The sequence below is a fragment of the Saimiri boliviensis genome, chromosome 4 (genome assembly GCF_048565385.1).
Source record: "Saimiri boliviensis isolate mSaiBol1 chromosome 4, mSaiBol1.pri, whole genome shotgun sequence".
NCBI classification, from domain to species: Eukaryota; Metazoa; Chordata; class Mammalia; order Primates; family Cebidae; genus Saimiri; species Saimiri boliviensis.
The window spans coordinates 87,843,173-87,858,257 of NC_133452.1; the positions used below are offsets into that span (position 1 = coordinate 87,843,173).

At 39.6% G+C, this 15,085-nt stretch overlaps 1 protein-coding gene across 6 annotated transcripts in view; it reads left to right on the forward strand.

Moving 5' to 3' along the window:
* Positions 1-15,085, forward strand: part of UBR2 (ubiquitin protein ligase E3 component n-recognin 2) — a 126,252-nt gene that overhangs the window by 55,669 nt on the left and 55,498 nt on the right. For all 6 annotated transcript variants that reach the window (XM_039467489.2, XM_039467488.2, XM_074397808.1 and 3 more), the window contains exons 12-15: positions 8,561-8,724; positions 8,813-8,912; positions 11,372-11,500; positions 12,976-13,159. In XM_039467489.2, the coding sequence (XP_039323423.2) occupies positions 8,561-8,724; positions 8,813-8,912; positions 11,372-11,500; positions 12,976-13,159 (577 nt within the window). The remainder of the gene's footprint in view (positions 1-8,560; positions 8,725-8,812; positions 8,913-11,371; positions 11,501-12,975; positions 13,160-15,085) is intronic.

The following is a 15,085-nucleotide window of genomic DNA, read 5'->3' on the forward strand; positions in this document are numbered from 1 at the left end:
ACCAAATTTTTTTTAGTGTTTGTTAAGTTGGCAGGGTTGGGGGGTGGTTCTTGCTTTGTTGCCCAGGCTGGTCTTGAACTCCTGACCTCAAGTGATCCTTCCACCTTGGCCTCCCAAAGTGTTGGGATTACAGGTGTGAACCACTTACTGTTTGTTGCTTTTGTAATTGCCCAACAGTTTCTTCCTGCCCACTCTACAGACAAAATCAATTCACTGAGATCACAGCATTGCAGTACAGAAAGAGTTTAAAATAAGGCTGGCCACACCACATGGGAGACAGAGTTACTACTCAGAATCTCCCCCTGAAGTCTTGGCAGTTAGGGGTTTTCAAGTATAATTTGGTGAGCAGAAAACTAGGGAGCAGGTGATGCTGTTTGGTCGAGGCGGGCATCATTGGGGTGTGTGCTGAATCCACTTGTGGCTAAGGGTCACAGGACTGTTTGAATCATGAATCACAAGTAATGCAAAAGTCTGAAAAGGCATCTCAAAAAGGCCACACTTAGGTTCTACAATAGTGTTGTTATCTATAAGAGTAATACAAATCTTGTGATTGCTGGTTATCATTTAACTTACATTTTAGCATAATTCAGACCCCTCTCAGCATCTTAACCTTGTGAACTTTCTTTAGTTTTTATAAAGGCAGTTTCCTTTGGGAAAGGGCTATTATCTTCCTTGCTTTAAGGTTAAACTACAAATTCAATTTCTCCCAAAGTTAGTTTGGCCTACATCCCAGAATGACCAAAGACAGCTTGGAGGTTAGAAGCAAGATGGAGTCAACTATATCAGATTACTCTTACTGTCATAATTTTGTAAAGGCACTTTACTGGCTTTAATATTTGGAAGAATTCTCCAGTGTAGCCATCTGGGCCTCAAGATTTCTTTCTGGAAATGATTTTATATCCAGTTAAAATTTTTAATAGGACTATTCAGATTTTCTGTTTCTTGTTTTGCTTCTAATAACATGTTTTTTGGGGGCGGTGGGATTGGCTAACTTTATTTAAATTTCCAATTATATTGATTTAATATTTATCTTATTTTCCATTTAATATATTTCAGATCCGTAGGTTTTGTAGTATTTTTTGTAACCCTTTTTTAAATTTACATTTTTCTTACCAGTCTTTCTAGAAATGTATACTCTTTTTGAGACAGGGTCTCACTCTGCCACCCAACCTGGAGTGCAGTGGCGTGATTTCAGCTCACTGCAATCTCCACCTCCCAGGTTCAAGCAGTTCTTGGGCCTCAGCCTCCCAAGTAGCTCTGACCATAGGCATACACCACCATGCCAGGCTAATTTTTGTATTTTTAGAAGAGATGGAGTTTTGCCATTTTAGCTAGGCTGGTCTCGAAACCCTGGCCTCATGTAATCTGCCCACCTTAGCCTCCCAAAGTGCTGGATTACAGGCATGAGCCAACATGTCCAGCCTAGAGATGTATATGCTTACTAGTTTTTTCAAAGAATCAACCTTTAGTTGCATTGATTTATTTTTCCCCTTCTATACATTTGTTTTGTTTTATTAATTTATATTCTTTCCCTTTTTGTGTTTTCTTTAGATTTATTTTGCCATTCTTGTGTAATTTCTTTCTTTTTTTCTTTCTTGACCACCATGTAATTTCTTTATAGATTTTTAGATCAGTAGCTTTCAGCCTTTCTTCTTTTCTGATGATTGAAGACTTACATTTCCTTCTAAGCATAATTTTAACTACATCTCACAATCTTGTTATGTGGCAAATGACGTTGTTCAGAAAAGTTTTGTTTCGCAAGTTGAAATGAACTTAGGTAATAAAGGATGCTCTCATCTTCCTGGTGAGAGGACACTTTACAGAAGGGAAATGTATGCTCTGTCTTTACAGCTTTTCCTGTGTCTGCTGTCATCAGTTGCCTTCATCTCAAAATAATCCTTATGCCAAAGTGGCATATTTTGGGGGTGCATATTCGAGTTCTCTTCAGCAGATAGAGTGGACTTTAGTCCAGTCAACGATTTAAATGTGTCCAGGTTGGTTTGGCAATACTCAGTCTTCCTTCTGCTTCATCCCCACCCCTGACACATAACTCCCTAAGAGTTCATCATTGAGAGTCTGGAGTTCTGCCCTAGAATTCGAGTTCTTCCACTTTGTAGGGATTTGAACACTAATCTTGTGTTCTTATGTAACTTCAGAATTTTGTGCATGTCTTTAGGGAAAAACTGGGAGAACACTGAACTAATTACACTCTTCTCTTATCTTTACTGCGATTCTGGCCTCTCCAACACCCTGGGTTGGGTATGGTCTCAGCAAGTTTTTCTCTCTAATAATAGCTAGTTCCATACAGACTTTGTAACCACACAGTGGATTACCTTGCTTGCTGCCCAGATACAGCTGATTTGTCAAGACGAGGGAATTGCAATAGAGAAAGAGTTTAGTACACAGAGAGCCAGCTAAGCAGGAGACCAAAGCTTTATTATTACTCAAGTCAGCCACCCCAACAATTTGTAGCCCAGGTTTTTTTTTTTTTTTTTTTTTTTTTTTTTTTTTTTTTTTAAGATGCTTTGGAGGGCAGGGGCTAGGAAATATGGGATGCTGATTGGTTGGGTAGAATCACAGGGAGTTGCAGCTATCCGCTTGTGCTGAGTCAGTTCCTAGGTGGGGGCCACAAGACCAGATGAGCCAGTTTACAAGTCTGGGTGTCTCCAGCAAGTCCATCAGAATGCAGCATCTAAAAATACCTCAAACACCAATCTTCGGTTTTAAAATAGTAATGTTATCTGTAGTAGCAGTTGGGGGAGGTTAGTGATCTTGTGACTTCTAGCTGCCTAACTTCTGAGCCATAATTTCTAACCTTGTGGCAAATTTGTTGGCTTTACTAACGCAGTCTGGTTCCCAAGGAAGGAAGGAATTTGATTTGGGGAGAGGCTATTATCATCTTTGTTTTGTTTTGTTTTGTTTTTTGAGGACAGAGTCCTACTCTGCCGCCCAGGCTAGAGTGCAGTTGTGCCATTGTGGCCCACTGCAGCCTTGACCTCCTGAGTTTGAGCCAGGCTCCTGACTCAGCCTCCCGAAGAGCTAGGACTACAAGTGTGTGCCACCACACCTGGATAAGTTTTTTATTCATAGAGACAATGTCTTGCTATGTTGCCTGGGCTGCTCTTGAACTCCTGGGCTCAAGTGATCCTCCCACCCCAGCCTCCCAAAGTACTAGAATTATAGACATGAGCCATCACACTCAGCCTTTGTTTTAAAGTCTTTGTTTTAAAGTTAAACTATAAACCACATTCCTCCCAAAATTAGGACAGGTTTGGAGATTAAAGGCAAGACGAAGTCAGGTAGCTTCTCTTTCATTGTTAAAATTTTCTCACTGTTACAGTTTCGATCAAGACCCAGTACTGGCCGGGCACAGTGGCTCACGCCTGTAATCCCAGCATTTTGGGAGGCCGAGGTGAGCAGATCATTTAAGGTCAGGAGTTCAAGACCAGCCTGGCCAACATGATGAAACCCTGTCTCTTCTAAAAATACAAAAATTTAGCTGGGCGTGGTGGCAGGCGCTGGTAATCCCAGCTACTCGGGTGGCTGAGACAGGAGAGTCATCTAAATTCATGAGGCGGAGGTTGCAGTGAGCCAAGATAATGCCACTGTACTCCAGCCTGAGTGACAGAGTGAGACTCCGACTCAAAAAAAAAAAAAAAACCAGTACTTAAAAATCAAGTAATTAGAGTATCATAGTTGTTCTAATCTATTAAATGTGTTCAGTCAGCTTTATCCCTGTATGCTATGGCATGTTTAGTTTAACTAAAAGTATAAGCATAGATTATTATTATTATTCAGTTGTGTTTTTCAGTCTTAGGGGAGAATTTGGCCCATTTTGAATATGCTGTTAAAAACGTAATGAGCCTTGCAATACAAAATTGAATATGAATCACATAAAATGAATAAAAACTATAATTAAGGTAAGTAGTGATAATGTTTTTTGGGTTTTTTTGCTTTGTTTTGTTTTATTTTGAGATGGAGTTTTGCTTTTGTCACCCAGGCTAGAGTGCACTGGCATGATCTTGACTCACTGCAGCCTCCACCTCCTGGCTTCAAGCCATTCTCCAACCAATCTGAGCTTCCCGAGTAGCTGGGATTATAGGTGCCTGCCACCATGCCTGGCTAATTCTTCTATTTTTAGTAGAGAGGAAGTTTCACCACGTTGGCCAGGCTGGTCTCAAACTCCTGACCTCAGGTGATCCGCCCACCTCGGCCTCCAAAGTGCTCAGATTACAGGCATGAGCCACTGTGCCCAGCTGATAGTGGTAATGTTTTTTAAAGCAAAGTGAATTGTAGGCATTAAAATTAAGTAAGGCCAGGTACAGTGGTATACACCTGTAATCCCAACACTTTGGGAGGCCAAGGCAGGTGGATAACTTGATGTCAGGAGTTCATGACCAGCCTGGACAATTTGGTGAAACCCCATCTCTACTAAATATATATTAAAAAATTAGCCCAGCATGGTGACACACACCTGTAATCCTACCTACTTGGGAGGCTGAGGTGGGATGATCACTTGAGTCTTGGAGGAGGAGGTTGCAGTGAGCCAAGATTATGCCACTACACACCAGCCTGGGTGACAGAGCAAGACTCTGTCTCAAAAAACAATTAATTTTTTAGGGTAAGTGTTAGACAAGAAATATATACCGAGAATATATATACCAAATGATGTTTGATATTTAATATTGAAAAGTACATTGAAAGGTTAGCAACAATTTCTTAGCACGGGGGATAAAGCTGAGAACCTAAGGTCTTTTATTTTTCTGTGTGTAACTTTGAAAAATACGTGTCTTTTGTTACCTTTTAGAAGTAGAAATGCCTGAATAACACCCCTGGTTTTTGTTTTGGTTTGGTTTTTTGGGATTTTACTATTTTTACATAGTCTTGCTATGTTGCTCAGGCTGGCTCAAGCAGTTCTTGACCTCAGCCTCACAAGTAGCTGGAACTTTAGACATGAGCCACTGTGGCCAGCTACTCTCCTGTTTTAATGGGACATTGGTAGTAGCAATAGTAGCAGCAAGAAGTTAGCACGTGGGTTGCCCTTTTGCAGAAAGACACCCCAAAGGACTTGCTGGGAACCCCTTCTCTTGGATAGAGAGCACCATTCTCCTCTGAGAGGCCCAGGCCCTCAGCATGCACACCAGGCCCCTTCAGTCCAGCCTGGGTGAGATTTCCCAAACTGCAAAGCAATGGGGTCCGAATTCAGTTTTTCTTCTTCCTGCTCCGAGAACCAGCCTATGTTTGGTTTGGACAGTGACAGTTTGGAGATTCAAATGAAAGTCATGATCAAGGTGGTGAGAACCAACTGCACAGCAGAAAATGTAAGGGGAGAAGACGGAGATAAGGAGGAGGAAACACACACCCGGGACAAAGAGGCGAGGGTGCAGGAGAAAGCCCAGGCGAGGGCTGAGTGGCCAGAAGGCTCAGGAAGGCCAAGCTGAGGATGGATGACCTATGACCCCCGCCAGTCGCGCTGTGGGACAGTCCCAGGGATGTGCTACATCAGCTCACATCTGTCCTCAGCTGTATGTGTAGGAATCTTGTGAAGTGAGTCAGCCAGCACCCCCTGGCAAGGTGGGGCGCCTCCTCTCTCCCTCTGCAGAACACCACTCACACCATCAGGAGGTGTCCAAGCTTCCCTATAGGCCCGGGAGCTTTGTGCAGGTGTGTGAAAGCCTGGGCCGCCTGCACGAGAGCCTGTGGCTTTGGGAGGTGGGGGTGATGGTGATGGCAGGAGGTGGGAGGGAGCGAGCACGTGCAGGATGTGCAGGGACTTGCCGCCTGGGGACCAGGGCCCAGGGCTCCTCCTGTCTCTGCCACTCACTCACAGTGCCATCTCAGGTGGGCCACCACCTCCCCCCTGCTCCCTATCTGCAAAAAAAAAAAGCAGCAGCAGCAGCAGCAGCAGCAGCAGTAGTAGTAGTAGTAGTAGTGACCACCCTATTACTATTATATATATATATTTATTTATTTATTTATTTTTAATTGAGGCAGAGCCTTGCTCTGTCACCCAGGCTGAAGTACAATGGCGTGATCTCAACTCACTGCAACCTCCACCTCTTGGGTTCAAGCAGTTCTCCTGCCTCAGCCTCCCAAGTAGCTGGGATTACAGGCACCCACCACCATGCCTGGCTAATTTTTGTATTTTTTAGTAGAAACAGGGTTTTACTGTGTTGACCAGGCTGGTCTCGAACTCCTGACCTCGGTGATCCACCTGTCTCAGCCTTCCAAAGTCCTAGGATTACGAGCGTGAGCCACCATAACCCGGCCTATTTCTTTTCTTTTTCTTTTTTAATTTGACACCCAGTAAAGACAATTAGAATCCAATCCAAAAGTGTGCAGTATGTGAACCATATCTGTTAACATTCACCTGAAAGTAAAAACACTAATAAGTGCCTTGATTGGTGGGGGTTTACATTCTAACAATATTAAGTTGCTCTCCACCAAACTTCCTTTTGCCGCCTGCTTTAGGTCCTGTAAGCTCAATGGAATTGAATCATACTCATTTAACTTCCTCAAAACCAACGAATACAACAAACAACCTTAGTCTTCATTATTGAGGAAAATTTAACAGAAGTTTATCATGTAAACTTTTGAGCTCCTTAGACCCTAAGTACTGGTAATGTGATGATTTAACGGTTTTTTCAACCAGAGAATCAAAAGCTAAGCAATTTTTTAAGAAGTTTTCAAAGGTATACTTTATAGATTTTCTACTTATCTGCTGACTTTAGAATTTAACATCTATATTAGAATACACTTTTAATATATTCTTGGAATTCCGTCTTCTGCATTTTTGTTCCTACTAATTTTGGTTTTTCTGGGTTTTTTTGTTTTTGAGATAGGGTCTCACTCTGTCACCCAGGCTAGAGTAGTGTGAACATGGCTCACTATAGCCTTGACCTCCCCTGCTCAGGTGATCTTCCCACTTCAGCCTCCTGGGTAGCTGGGAATACAAGTCCATGCCACTACATCCAGCTAATTTTTTTTAGTTTTTATAGAGACAGGGTTTCACTGTGTTGCCCAGGGTGGTCTCAAACTGCTGGACTCAAGTGATCCACCTGCCTCAGCCTCCCAAAGTGCTGGCATTACAAACATGAACTACCATACCTGGCCTTGTCCTACTTTTTGATGAAACTTTTTCTATTGCTAATTACCTGATCTTGACTTATGCGAGACCTGTTTAAGTTGTCACCCAGCATCAGTAACACTCTAGAATCCTAGGAGAGATTAGCTATTGAGGCTGGAAGATGTTAGGGGGAAGATCCATGATCTTTTTTATTAGGGTACAAAAATGAAGTATTCCAAGTAACATTGACTCTACTAGGGCAGATTAACACCATCAAAATGGCAAAGAGCAAAATGTTTGAAGTTATATTGTGTTATGGAGGGCATGAGGGGTGTGGCCTACATTGTAGGTAGAAATATAAATTGTTAAGCCTCTTTGTGGGAACAGTTTGGTGATATCATTAAAATTTATTATGTACATACTGTTTATCCAATTAATTCCGCTTTAGGAAATTATTCTACAAATATTCCTAAAACTACACAGTGGTTATTTGTTGCAACATGTTTTTTAATAATGTAAAACTGGAAACAACCCAAATGTCTGACCAGTAAGGGCCTGGCTAAATAAAATCTGATACAAAAGTATGCCTAGTTAAAAAGAATGAGGAGCATTTGTAAGAACTGATATGGGACATTGTCCCATATCAAAATTTAAAAATGTACAAAACAGTCTTTATAATATGCTACCCTTTGTGGGAAAGAGATAGATATAATACTTGTGTATGTATTATATACATACTTGTGTATACTTAATATATACTTTATACATTTTATGTGTATGTATATTATATATAGTATATACTCTATAATTATATGTATATATACACATATATATAAAATACAGGCTCTCTATATATAATACACATATACCATTTCTGCAAGAATGTGCAAGGAGCTGCTGTTAACAGGGTTTGCTTTTAGAAAGGAGACCTCAGGAGCTAGGAGACTTACTTTTCCCTGTTGCATTTGGTATTATTTACATGTATTTGCTTATTCAAAAAATTACACACACACACACACACACACACACACACACACACACAAAGAAACAACAAGAAAAATTATCAAGTAAGGAAATGAATAAATCTCAACTAAGTAAATGAAGAGAAAATATTGTTTCATACTGAGTTCTAGAGAATCTAAACCTAAACCTCTGGATCCTAGAATAATTATACCATACCATTATAGGTATCTAAGTGTCTCAGTTAAGGAAAATTTGCAGCCTGATTCAGAGCCCCCACCCTGAATTATCTTTGAATAATGAGCCTTGGAACTGTCTTCTAACATTCTGGCATCTGATGTAATTTTTGCTTCATACACGTGGCAATTGGTGTAAGTAATCGTTACTTAGAAATACACAGTTATGCATTTATGATGTATAGTTGTGTTGAAAACGGTTTAAACTGAAAAAAACTAAACAATGTTGGTGACTTTTATTTTAGGCTCCTAGTACATAGCTTTTTATTACCATGCATTCCGATACATTTTGTTTTAGGCTCGAATGCTCATCACAGAAGAAAACCTGATGACTATTATCATTAAGACTTTTATGGATCATTTGAGACATCGAGATACCCAGGGCAGATTTCAGTTTGAACGATATACTGCTTTACAAGCCTTCAAATTTAGGAGAGTTCAGAGCCTTATTTTAGATCTCAAGTAAGTTTTTGTTTAATTATTAAACCAGTTGCAACTTGTAGAAAGTCAGTGTTTATGTTAATTGCCACTGTCAATTTTTCTTATTCAGGTATGTGTTAATTAGCAAACCAACTGAATGGTCAGATGAGCTGAGGCAGAAGTTCCTAGAAGGGTTTGATGCCTTTTTGGAATTACTAAAATGTATGCAGGTATGTAAAAAACTGTTACATTTTTCTTTTTTCTTTTCTTTTTCTTTTTTTTTTTCTCTTTTCTCTTTTTTTAAGAGATGGGGGTCTCACTATGTTGCCCAGGGTGGAGTGTAGTGGCTAGTCATAGACATAACCATAGTACACTACACCTTTGAACTCCTGGGCTCTAGCAGTTCTCCTGCCTCAGCCTCCTAAATTGCTTGTGACTAGAGGTGCAGGCACAGGCCCGGCTTCTTTGTTGTTGTTGAAATGACTAACTTTCTGTGTGTGCATCTTTTCATTTTGTGCACATTTCCAAAAGATCAATTTGGATGGCTGTAATTCAGACCAGGAAGCTCCTCTTTAATTGGAGATTCTTAGAAAGGTATGGAGCAGAGGAGATCCCAGCAAAGACTCTGGCGTCTACTGCTCTTGGGTTTTTTCTGTTACTCTGTTTGTTCGGGTTTTTTTGTTGTTTTTTTTGTTTGTTTGTTTGTTTTTAAGACAGATACTCGCTCTGTCGCCCAGGCTGGAGTGCAGTGGCACAATCTCAGCTCACTACAAGCTCTGCCTCCAGAGTTCAAGTGATTCTCCTGCCTCAGACTCCTGAGTAGGTGGGGTTACAGGTATACACCACACAGCCAGCTAATTTTTTGTGGTTTTAGTAGATACGGGGTTTCACCAAGTTGTCCAGGCTGGTCTTGAACGCCTGACCTGAAGTGATCCCCACATCTCCACCTCCCAAAGTGCTGGGATCACAGGCATGAACTACTGTACCTGGCCTGTTTTTTTTTTTTTTTAGACACAGCTTTTCACTCTGTCACCTAGGCCGGAGTGCAGTGGCACAGTCTTGGCTTTGGCTCACTGCAAACTCCGCCTCCTGTGTTCGTTCGCCTGCCTCAGCTTTCTGAGTAGCTGGGATCTCAAGTGCCTGCCACCATGCCCTGCTAATTTTGTGTTTTTAATAGAGACAAGGTTTCACCAAGTTCTCGAGGTTGGTCTCAAACTCCTGACCTCAAGTGATCAAGCCTGCCTCAGCCTCCCAGTGTGCTGGGATTACAGGTGTGAGTCACTGCACCAGCCACTTTTGTATTTCTTTTGGTTTCCACTAATGTTCTTTTTTTTAGAGGTTACAAGTTTATTTTTTTAATATGCTTTCTTGGAAGTATAGTCAAGTTATTTGAGAAACTGTAGTTGTTTTTTATTTTGCTTTTTAATGTTTCCATATTTCTTTTTCTCTCCATGTGATATTTATATAATACAGTGTAGACCTTTTTCCCCTGTTCAATTCTCTTTTTAGGAAACATCCCTATATACAAAACAGAATCTAGAAGTAGAAACCAACAGGTATATTTAACCAGTTATAACTGTAAGAAGATAGGTGACGTCTCTAAAAATCTGAGCAAGTACTGTTATGATTTCTTTAGTAGCCACCTGGCTTTCTTAAGAAAAGGAATGACCAAAGTTGACTTATTTTTATTTTTATTTATTTAAATTTATTTTATTTTATTTTTGAGGTAGAGTCTTGCTCTATTACCCAGGCTGGAGTGCAGTGGCGTGATCTTATCTTACTGCAGCCTCTCTCTGCCTCCCAGGTTCAAGCGATTCTTCTGCCTCAGCTTCCCAAGTAGCTGGGATTATAGGCATATGCCACCATGCCTGGCTAATTTTTGTATTGTTAGCAGAGACAAGGTTTTGCCGTGTTGGCCAGGCTGGTCTTGAACTCCTGACCTCAAGTGATCCACCCACCTTGGCCTCCCAAAGTGCTGGGATTACAGGCATTAGCCACCATACCTCGCCTAACTTACCATTTTTAGGGAACATTCTAGATCCTAGGTTGGGTGGTAGTTCATGGGTGTTTATTATAATACTACTGTGTTTTTCATTTATCTATAAAAACAGTAGCTACTTTGGTCATTTTTGATACTTGAAGTATTCTGTATTCTGTATTATTTAATAAGTTCTGACATAGTAGAATAGTTAGGCTAGTTTCTGAACAGTAATTTTAATTAAAAGCTGTTTATTGTTTTGCCATGTTTCAGGCTCTATGAAAACTTAATTGCATATTAGGAAATAATAAAGCTTTAATATATTATAAAATACATTTATAAATTCAATAACATTTTAAAAGCTTGTCACATTTCTTTTACAATTTTTTTCTATAGACAGTAGAGCTAAAAAGGACGTGAAGGATTATTTCAGTGAAATATTGAAGTATTTTATTGCCTAACACAGATCTAGAAGATACCTCTGAAATAATGCATTTACTGGAATTTTTTAATTTATAGTTTAGAGAATATTATATACACACATAATTTTAAAAGCTATTATTTCTCATAGTACTTGAAGTTTCCTGTTAAAACTTACACCTTCTATGTTTTTATAATCAATATATATTTCTTCTACATTCCTTCTTAGGTTTCCATATAAAAGAACAACTGTAATTTTCATTCATATATAATTTTTTCACTTCCTTTAAGGGAATGGATCCAATTACACGTCAAGTAGGACAACATATTGAAATGGAACCAGAGTGGGAAGCAGCCTTCACACTGCAAATGAAACTAACACATGTCATTTCGATGATGCAGGACTGGTGTGCTTCAGATGTGAGTCTCTTCTGGGCATGGGGAATAAGAGGAAAATGGAGGAGGGAGGAATAAGCAGAATCCTAAGTAAATTCTGAGGAGATCTGGAGAAAATAGTGGTGATGCTTAAGGTCATTAAACAGCATATTTTCCTTCTCCACCTATAAACTCAATAAAATTTTAAAATTCTACAGCCTTAGGAAAAACTTGAAAAATAGAGAAGCAAATAATCCAAATTGTTTCTTCCCTAATGTAACTATCTTTATTGTTTTTTTTTTTTTTCATAATATCTTCTAGACTTTGAGAATATAAAAACAGTAGTTTATAAATTTATTCAAAAATAAAGTTTTATTATTGGTACATTTGTCCTGTCTTAAAATTATTTTGGCCTTCCTTTGGTGATAAAGTCTAGATGAGAGCCTGTATACTTTAGGAGGTTAGGGAAAGTTTCCGTAAGGTCTGAACAATGTATAAAAGTTAATGGAACAAAGAGTAAATGATATTCCTGAGAAGACAGCTGCATTACAGTCTGTGATGTCAGGGACTAGGATAGTCCTAGGAGCTATAGAAAGGTCTGTGATTGGAGCACAGAGGTAGAAAACAGAAATTTGGGCACAGGAGTGATTTTGCAGGGCCTTGGCCATGGAAAGAAGTTTGAATATAATTTTCTTTTCTTTTCTTTTTTGGAAACAGTGCTCTCTTGCCCAGGCTAGAGTACAGTGGTGCAGTCCTGGCTCACTGCAGCCTTGACCTCCCTGGACTTAGGTCATCCTCCCACCTCAGGCTCCCGAGTAGCTGGGACAACAGGCAAACACCATCACACCTAGCTAAATTTTTTATTTTTTGTAGAGACAGGGTTTCACCATGTTGCCCAGGTTGGTCTTGAACTCCTGGGCTTAAGCAATCTGCCTCAGCCTCCCAAAGTCTTGGAATTACAGGTGTGAGCCACCACACCCAGCCTGCATTTTATTCTAATTGAAGTGGGAAGCCTTTAGAGATTACCATCTCTATTAAATTCCCTGCTTAACTCTTGCCCCCTTTATCCATTCTCCATTCAGTGACATGATTCAATTTACATGTTTTTTAAAACTGCTCTGTATGGAGAATGGATGAAGGGGGCAAGAGTCGAACCAGAGAATTTAATAGAGAGATGCTCGGCAATGCCTTGGAGTTACTAGAGATGGAGAAAAGTGGCAAGTTTTGAGAGAAACTTAGAAGATGAAGTTGCCAGCTTGATAATAGATTGAACAATGGGGAAAGGAGGAAAAGAGGATATTGGAATGACTTCTAGATTTCCACAGCTGTATGGGTCAATGTGTCATTCACTGAGACCGGGGACATTGGAAGAGGGACCAAGTTTGGGAGGGAGGACTGAGTTTGGTGTTGCCCATGTTGTTATTTGAGGTACTTACCTCAGCATTGAATTTGAGGTGCTTATTCAATATTGTAGAAACTCAACCTTTTGAGTAACTTACAGAAAAACCCCTCTTTTTTAGGAAAAAGTGTTAATTGAAGCTTACAAGAAATGTCTTGCTGTACTGATGCAGTGTCATGGTGGTTATACTGATGGTGAACAGCCAATCACGCTAAGCATTTGCGGACATTCAGTGGAAACTATCAGATACTGTGTTTCCCAAGAGAAAGTTAGCATTCACCTCCCAGTTTCTCGCTTGCTTGCAGGTAAAGCATTTCCCCTAAAATAAAACCTTAAAATTGTCTTTTAAATTGTTTGCGGTTAATATCTGTGAATACTTACTTTCCGTCTGTCAGACATTATTCTGTGATTTTTACATCATTGATTTGTCCAGTCATCACATAGTCCTGTGAAGTAGGTATTATTATTAAGCTTGCTTCACAGATGGAAAGACAGAGGCATAGAGGGTGACTTGGCTTTAGTAAGTCACACAACAAGAAAGCATAAGTTGGCATTATAAGGAAGTTTGGCCCCAGAGGCCATGTTTATAGCCATTATGCCATAGTGCTTCTTTAGACTTTAAACTACAGATACCACATGTTTTATCATTTAACTGAATCTAGCTTAAAAGTCTGTGTTGTTGGCAAGTACTAGAGCCAATCAATCAATCAATCAATCAATAATAAAATTCTGTGTTGTTACCATCAAATTAATCTGTCACTTAAGCAATTGCTAATAACTTAAAGCCACCCTAGGTTTTTTGTTCTCCTTTTTTTCTAGTCTTTTTTTTCTCTAAGCTGTTTCTTTTTTTCTTTTTTTCTTTTTTTTTTTTTTTTTTTTTTGAGATAGTCTCACTCTGTCATCAGGCGCCAGGCTGGAGTGCAGTGGCACAATCTCGGCTCACTGCAACCTCCACCTCCTGGGTTCAAGCAATTCTTCTGCCTCAGCCTCCTGAGTAGCTTGAACTACAGGCACACACCACCACGCTTAGCTAATTTTTTGTATTTTTTAGTAGAGAGGGGGTTTCACCATGTCAGCCTGGATGGTCTCGATCTCTTGACCTCATGATCCGCCCACCTTGGCTTCCCAAAGTGCTAGGATTATAGGCGTGAGCCACCACGCCCAACCGCTGTTTCATATATTTATTGATAGCCTCTTACATAACAGGTCAAGAACAAGGCCATAATGGGGTGATAATTCTTTTAATTTCAAGTAGTTGATTTATAAGCCACTTGTAATTAATTAGTAGAATATCTGAAGCTGTCATCTTACAGTGGCCAAGGACTTTGAATATACACTTGATCCATCTCTGCAGACTAATTTTAGTACAGCTTTTGTATTTCTTGATTCTAGGTATTCTTGCCTTGCTCACACCCTGCTGTTTTCTTTAGTTCCATTTTAATTCAGAGAATAGAAATTCCGAAGGTAGATATTTATACTCATTGTAAAATATGTAGTTCATGTTAAGTTTGTGGTTCAGTAGCTTAATGTGATTGAGGGTATTTTTTTTATTTGTTTTGTCTTTTTCTGGAATATATTGTAGAGAATTTGTTTCATTTCTTCCTTAAATGTTTGACAGAACTCACCAGTGAAGTCATCTCATCTGATGCTTTAGTTTTTGGAAGGTTATTAATTATTGACTCCATTTCTTTAATAGATACAGGCCCGTTTATGTTATCTACTTCTCCTTGTGTGAGTTTTGATAGTTCGTATCTTTCAAGGAATTGGTCCATTTCATCTAAGTTAACAAAATTGTGAGCCTAGAGTTGTTAATAATGTTCCTTCATTTTCCTTTTAATGTACATGGAGTCAGTAGTAATGATTCCTCTTTCATTCTGAAGGCATCTTTTTCATTGTTCTGATACCCATCTCATCCCACTGATAGACCCCTGCCATGGGTATATTATTGAAGTCACAGTCATTTAAGATGATTACTTACTCTGAGGCTTATAAAGTTGTTATTCTTAGACATCTGAATATTAAAATGGTGCAATAGACCATTACCTAGAATGAAATCATGGTCATAAGAAGAAATCTCTCTTATTTCTATAACTTGTTCAGGCCCAGTTTTTTTTGTAAGTATTTTGAGCAAGTGAACTGTCGATCCTCAACACAGGCAATTTATAGCATGGTGTTTTGGAAAAGTATTGGATAGAAGGCAAGAAAGCGAGGCATGCATGGGGAAGTAGCAC